Source organism: Ahaetulla prasina, chromosome 4 (genome assembly GCF_028640845.1).
Source record: "Ahaetulla prasina isolate Xishuangbanna chromosome 4, ASM2864084v1, whole genome shotgun sequence".
Classification (NCBI taxonomy): domain Eukaryota; kingdom Metazoa; phylum Chordata; class Lepidosauria; order Squamata; family Colubridae; genus Ahaetulla; species Ahaetulla prasina.
The window spans coordinates 16,876,958-16,885,040 of record NC_080542.1 but is presented as its reverse complement, the minus strand read 5'-3'; the positions used below and the strand labels follow the sequence as shown (position 1 = coordinate 16,885,040).

Below are 8,083 nucleotides of genomic sequence, written 5' to 3'. Positions count from 1 at the left end.
CATTATGAGTAGAGTAACTTTTTATGGGTAGAGCTGACTTGAGAAGCCGGCAATGCATCTCTTCAATGAAGGAATGAATATTTTTTACATAAAACTGAGAAGGCCCATAGAGCACAATGACTTTGAAAGATCTTTCCTCCCAGATAAATCCTGTGAGCAGAGTCCCAAAAGATGTGTTTGAAACTAAGTGCCACATATTTTTTTAAATTTATTTATTTGTCAAACACCTAAGATAACAGATATAAGTATAAACATGATTATGAATACATGAAATGGTTACGAATAAAAGGGGATAGTAGGACAGGGACGGTAGGCATGCTGGTGCACTTATGCACGCCCCTTACAGACCTCTTATGAATGTGGTGAGATCAACAGGTTAAAGTTATGGGAGTTTGGGGAAGAAACTAAAGAGTCAGGTAGTGTATTCCAGGCATTGACCACTCTGTTGCTGAAGTCCTATTTTCTGCAATCGAGTTTGGAGTGGTTTACCTTGAGTTTGTATCTATCATGTGCTCGAGTATTACCTCACTCCGTCAAAGACCTTGGAGTTTTCATATCAAATGATCTAAGTGCCAAAGCCTACTGCAACTACATCGCCAAAAGGCATTAAGAGTTGTAAACTTAATCTTGCATAGCTTTTCTCCAGAAAGATTACACTACTAACCATAGCATACAAAACATTTGCTAGACCAATTCTCGAATACAGCTCGCCTGTCTGGAACCCACCTCATTTCAGACATTATTACAATTGAGCGTGTCCAGAAATATTTTTTACATAAAACTGAGAAGGCCCATAGAGCACAATGACTTTGAAAGATCTTTCCTCCCAGATAAATCCTGTGAGCAGAGTCCCAAAAGATGTGTTTGAAACTAAGTGCCACATATTTTTTTAAATTTATTTATTTGTCAAACACCTAAGATAACAGATATAAGTATAAACATGATTATGAATACATGAAATGGTTACGAATAAAAGGGGATAGTAGGACAGGGACGGTAGGCATGCTGGTGCACTTATGCACGCCCCTTACAGACCTCTTATGAATGTGGTGAGATCAACAGGTTAAAGTTATGGGAGTTTGGGGAAGAAACTAAAGAGTCAGGTAGTGTATTCCAGGCATTGACCACTCTGTTGCTGAAGTCCTATTTTCTGCAATCGAGTTTGGAGTGGTTTACCTTGAGTTTGTATCTATCATGTGCTCGAGTATTACCCTCACTCCGTCAAAGACCTTGGAGTTTTCATATCAAATGATCTAAGTGCCAAAGCCTACTGCAACTACATCGCCAAAAAGGCATTAAGAGTTGTAAACTTAATCTTGCATAGCTTTTTCTCCAGAAAGATTACACTACTAACCATAGCATACAAAACATTTGCTAGACCAATTCTCGAATACAGCTCGCCTGTCTGGAACCCACACCTCATTTCAGACATTATTACAATTGAGCGTGTCCAGAAATATTTTACAAGAAGAGTTCTCCACTCCTCTGATTACGACAAAATACCTTATGCCACCAGACTTGAGTGGGTTTAGAAAATTTAGAACTCCGCCGCCTTGGGCATTATCTGAGTATAACTCATAAAATCATCTGCTACAATATCCTTCCTGTCGAAGACTACTTCAGCTTCAATCACAACAATACACAAGCACACAATAGATTTAAACTTAATGTGAACCGCTCCAATCTTGATTGCAGAAAATATGACTTCAGTAACAGAGTTGTTAATGCCTGGAATGCACTACCTGACTCTGTGGTCTCTTCCCAAAATCCCCAAAGCTTCAACCAAAAACTATCTACTATTGACTTCACCCCATTCCTAAGAGGTCTGTAAGGGACGTGCATAAGAGCACCAGCGTACCTACCATTCCTGTCCTAATGTTCCCTTTGATTGTATCCAGTTCGTATGGTTATTTCATGCTTATACTTATATATATTGTTGTGTTTGACAAATAAAATAAATAAATAAATAAAAATAAAATAAATATTGTGGTTGAAACTGAAGCAGTCATTGACAGGTAGGACGTTGTAGCAGATAAGTTTTGTGTACTACGTTTAGATCAGATAGAAGGTGGCATAGTTTTAGGTTTTCTAATCCCAAAATTTCAAACCCGGTGGCATAAGGTATTCTGTTGTGAGCAGAGGACTGGAGGACTCTTCTCGTGAAATATCTCTGGACGCTTAGTTAACTCTTATATCAAAAATCATGCATATTTGCACCCCTGTTATTTTTCCCCAGTTCCACTGCAAAATTCATTCTAAGATTGGGAAAGAGGGAGTGTTGTGACCCAGGTTCCTGGACCCAGACTCCTGGACTCGGATGATTCAGAAAGTGAGGGAGAAGACCTGGCAAGCCCTGCTTCTCTTGAGCCCTCTCCCTCCCTGGCACCCACTCAAAGGGAGGAGGAGGGGCCGGCAAGGCCTGATTCTCCCGAGCCTTCTTCTGATTTGGCAACGCCCCAAGAACAGTTTTGGAGTGATGCAAGATTACGAAGACGTGATCGACGTGCGCAGCAGCGGAAGGGTTGGGACAAAGCCAAGTCATAATTGTCATGCAGTGACATCTGCAGAGACTATAAATAGGAGGCGGGACTTCCTGGTTTTTTGTCTTGGACAAAGCAATGAATTTGGGCGGGCAAACTGTATCAATGGAGGGAAGAATATATTCGTGAGTAATTCTGGCCTTATCTATAATTTCCTCGTTAACTCCAGAAACTTGGCAGGCCCGTGGGTAGACGTGGCCAGGACATGTATCTATGTAAATAAAAGGAGAAAAGGAGACCTCTGACTGACTCTTTGCTGGGAGTATTGGGGGAGGGAAACAGAACAGGGAGGGAGAGAAGGAGGAAGGAGACCCTTCAAAGATTTTGATCATTTTAACAATAAACACTGAGTCGTACCTGTCCTATTAAGAATGGTGCTGGTTGTAATAGGCTACTTTTGAAATGAATCGGACCTCAACTCCTAAGTAAGCAGCTTATGTAGACCTGTGGACACCTGCTTTCCAAACAACTATTTTAAAAGCTGCAAGCATGAATATGTTTAGAAATTGAAATGGCACAATGATATGTGGGTTGTAAACTACAAGGTGGGGGGAATGAATACGAGTAAAGAGTGACACCATTTCCTCTTGCCAATGAGTGATTGCCTCTATGTTTGTATGCATGATATAAAAGGCTTTGTTACAAATTTCTTCCCATTTAATATTCCCATCACTATTCCTCTACAGGAGTACACAAAAGGGATGGACTCAGGCAACCATACCGAGTTTGTTCTTGAAGGGTTAGCAGAAACCAGGGAACTGCAAGTCTTGTTGTGTATCCTCCTCTTGCTCTTCTACGTCATCATTCTTCCAGGGAACGTTCTCATCATTGTGACTATTTTGAAAGACCCCCAATTAGGAGCTCCCATGTTTTTCTTCTTGGCCAACCTGGCTTTGATGGACATTTGCTATAGCTGTGTCACCCCTCCAAAGTTGATAGTCAACCTTTTCTCTGGATGCCAAACTATCTCATACAAAGGTTGCCTGACACAGCTTTTTTTCATCCACTTTTTAGGTGGAGCTGAGGTCGCTCTCCTTATGTCCATGGCATTTGATCGGTTTGTGGCTATCTATTATTCATTGCATTATATAACTATAATCACCAAACCAGCTTGCTGGGCTTTCGTGATGGCTTCATGGGCTGGAGGATTCATGCATTCCATAATGCAGGTCATTCTCATCCTCCCACTCCCTTTTTGTGGTCCCAATAAACTGGACAACTATTTCTGTGATGTCACCCAAATAATCAGGTTGGCTTGCACCAACACCTACAGTTTAGAATTTGCTATGTTTATTAACAGTGGCCTTACAACCACCGGATGCTTCTTCCTCCTTCTCATTTCCTATGGGGCACTGCTGATCAAAGTGAGGACAGGTGTCAGCCAAGGGAAGACCAAAGCATCTTCTACTTGTATCACTCACATCATCATTGTTTTCATCATGTTTGGTCCAGCCATTTACCTCTACTGTCATCCGTTCCGTGATTTTCCCTTTGATAAAATGGTGGGCTTTCTCCACATTGTAGTTTTCCCTTTGATGAACCCAATGATTTACACCCTGAGGAATAAGGAAGTCAAAGTTGCCATGTGGAGACTATTGAAGATCCGCAATATTTAGTGGGAAAAGTCAAAGAAGTTTATTTTTATTGGGATATAAATCCAATATAAAGATTAATTTCTTTATATTGGACCCCATAGTCATATTGCCATCTCTATAGAGTGACTGTCAACATCTTGGATTATGTATGTCATTGAAATGCATTTCTATTTTTAATAAATGAAAAGTCAAATCCTTCTTTATCTCGTATTGAAATTTGCTAATATGAACATTCATTTGTTTTTTAGATATTCTTGGTTGCTCGTACCAGATTATTTTAATCATGAACATAACATCAATACCATATGTGAACACAAGCTCTCCAGAATTTTCAGGGTCATCAACAAAAGAGAAAACTTTACATGGGGAGTTGTCCAGACCAAAAACCACTGTAAAAAAGATCTCTGTGAACCAATTCTGATGTGATACAATACAAATGGAATAATTTTCCAATATTCAAGGGATACATTTTTGTGATTTTAAACTGTACCAATTTGTACAGAGCATCCTTCTAGGTTAGATATGTGAACTACATACATTGTTTGCAGAAAGTGGATTTGTTTAGACATATTACTTTGTCACACAATGACAGTTAATGATCATTGCCCACTTTGATATGCAATTATTCTTCAGTAAATTAAATCTGTACCCAGATTTGCAGCTGTGTTGAACCACAGATATGATGAAATATGTTTTAGATCAGGGTCTCAACCTTGGTCAACTTTAAGACTTGTGGACTTCAACTCCCAGAATTCCTCAGCCAGCAAAGCTCTGGGTGTTGAAATCCTCAAGTCTTAAAGTTGCCAAGATTGGAGACCCCTGTTTTAGATCATCAATCCTTAGTTCATATTCCCATTATATTTCTCATTTTAGCCTGTGCCAATGAATATTAGTCATCCTTTTTGTGGTCCCAATAAACTGGACAACTATTTCTGTGATGTCACCCAATAATCAGGTTGGCTTGCACCAACACCTACAGTTTAGAATTTGCTATGTTTATTAACAGTGGCCTTACAACCACCGGATGCTTCTTCCTCCTTCTCATTTCCTATGGGGCACTGCTGATCAAAGTGAGGACAGGTGTCAGCCAAGGGAAGACCAAAGCATCTTCTACTTGTATCACTCACATCATCATTGTTTTCATCATGTTTGGTCCAGCCATTTACCTCTACTGTCATCCGTTCCGTGATTTTCCCTTTGATAAAATGGTGGGCTTTCTCCACATTGTAGTTTTCCCTTTGATGAACCCAATGATTTACACCCTGAGGAATAAGGAAGTCAAAGTTGCCATGTGGAGACTATTGAAGATCCGCAATATTTAGTGGGAAAAGTCAAAGTTTATTTTTATTGGGATATAAATCCAATATAAAGATTAATTTCTTTATATTGGACCCCATAGTCATATTGCCATCTCTATAGAGTGACTGTCAACATCTTGGATTATGTATGTCATTGAAATGCATTTCTATTTTTAATAAATGAAAAGTCAAATCCTTCTTTATCTCGTATTGAAATTTGCTAATATGAACATTCATTTGTTTTTTAGATATTCTTGGTTGCTCGTACCAGATTATTTTAATCATGAACATAACATCAATACCATATGTGAACACAAGCTCTCCAGAATTTTCAGGGTCATCAACAAAAGAGAAAACTTTACATGGGGAGTTGTCCAGACCAAAAACCACTGTAAAAAAGATCTCTGTGAACCAATTCTGATGTGATACAATACAAATGGAATAATTTTCCAATATTCAAGGGATACATTTTTGTGATTTTAAACTGTACCAATTTGTACAGAGCATCCTTCTAGGTTAGATATGTGAACTACATACATTGTTTGCAGAAAGTGGATTTGTTTAGACATATTACTTTGTCACACAATGACAGTTAATGATCATTGCCCACTTTGATATGCAATTATTCTTCAGTAAATTAAATCTGTACCCAGATTTGCAGCTGTGTTGAACCACAGATATGATGAAATATGTTTTAGATCAGGGGTCTCCAACCTTGGCAACTTTAAGACTTGTGGACTTCAACTCCCAGAATTCCTCAGCCAGCAAAGCTCTGGAAGTTGAAATCCACAAGTCTTAAAGTTGCCAAGATTGGAGACCCCTGTTTTAGATCATCAATCCTTAGTTCATATTCCCATTATATTTCTCATTTTAGCCTGTGCCAATGAATATTAGTCATCCTTTTTTTGTGTGTTTTCTGATAAAGCCAGCATCTCAGTGTATGTAATGATGTTTGCCAACCAGCATCACTTACTGAGATGGGCAAATAAATAATGAGGAATTCCAAGAATTGGGAAATCTTGTTGGAATTATATTTTGATACCTTAGATGGCTGGAGGCTAAGACATATGAAGAATAGTATGAGGAACTGGTTATGGCTAGTCTTGTGAAAAGAAGGATCATGATGACATGATACCTGTGTTATTTGAGGGGTGCCACAAAGAAGAGGGGGTCAACCTCCTCTACAAAACACCTGAAGGCAGGACAAGAAGCATTGGATGGAAACTAATCAAGGAGAAGAGCAATCAAGAACTGAAGAGAAATTTCCTAACAGGGAGAACAATCAACCAATGGAACAGCTTGCCTTCACAATTTGTGGGTGCTCCATCACTGGAAGCTTTTAAGAAGAGACTGGACAGTCATTTATCTGAAATGGCATAAGGTTTTCAGCTCGAGTAGGGGGTTGGTCTAGAAGACCTCCAAAGGTCCCTTCCAACTCTGTTATTCTGTATCCATCCAACTATTCGTTTCAGAACTGAAGCATAATTTGGGTGTTCTACTGATGGATGGGGCTTGTGATATTTGCCCAAAATTATTTCTACAAAAAATCCTTGATCCATCTGAATAACTTTCTAAAGTTTTGAACTTTTTTGTATTAAAAAAAAAAACAAAAATCAGTCCATTTCATTTGCCTGGGTTATTTCTCTTGCAGTCTTTGGCTGGAACCAATTATGTTATACGCTTCATCAAGAAAAAAAAAAGCTGGATTTCCATTAAGAAAAATTAGGATAATTAGTCAATATACTGCAATTTTGAAATTAACGGGTTAGGGTTCACTTTAACCCTAAACCGGGGTGAAATCCAGCAGGCTCTGACAGGTTCTGGAGAACCGGTAGCGGAAATTTTGAGTAGTTTGGAGAACCAGCAAATACCACCTCTGGTTGGCCCCAGAATGGGGTGGGAATGGAGATTTTGCACTATCCTTCCCCTGCCACACCCACCAAGCCACACCCACAGAACCAGTAGTAAAAAAAATCTGGATTTCACCACTGCCCTAAACTATATGATTGGCTTAATGACCATGGCAGAAGAGGTCATGAAATCAGGCACAGCTCATTTAACAAAGTCCAGTCCCAATTATGATTGTAAGCGGAGAATTACCTTTATCCACAAAAGATGGAATTGAATAGGAAGAAACGTTACGAGTGCCAAATATGCAATTTGTTGTGAGTATGTTGTGCAGACTATTTGGGGCTGCAAATTTGAAAAAAAAAAAAGTAATGGGATGATAAATACAAAGCAGATTGTTTATCATACACTTTTGATTAATGCCTCTGAAGGAGCAATATACTGGGGGTGTGGGGGGAACTGTGGGGCTAACCAGTGGTGGGATTCAAATAATTTAACAATCGGTTCTCTGCCCTAATGATTTCTTCCAACAACCAGTTCACCAAACTGCTCAGAAAGTTAACAACTGGTTCTCCCGAAGTGGTGCGAACTGGCTGAATCCCACCACTGGGGCTAACTTTTTAATTCAGCTAACTTTTTAATTCAGCTAACTTTTTAATTCAGCCCAGGGGTAAGAAAAGAAAGGGGTAAGAAATGTTGCGTGCTTTCTCTTTTTATAAACACATCTTAGGCAATTTAAGGATGGAGTATAAAAAGCCTTCGGCTGCCCCAAGAGCTATCAACCATTTGAAGTGCGGAAGGG

At 39.3% G+C, this 8,083-nt stretch overlaps 1 protein-coding gene across 1 annotated transcript; it reads left to right on the top strand.

Annotated features, from left to right (window-relative positions):
* Positions 1-3,241: 3,241 nt before the first annotated feature.
* On the top strand, positions 3,242-4,196 carry LOC131197720 (olfactory receptor 4N2-like). The gene has a single exon (XM_058182110.1). The coding sequence runs from the start codon at positions 3,242-3,244 to the stop codon at positions 4,154-4,156; it is 915 nt and encodes a 304-aa protein (XP_058038093.1). The 3' UTR covers positions 4,157-4,196.
* The last annotated feature ends 3,887 nt before the right edge of the window (positions 4,197-8,083 follow it).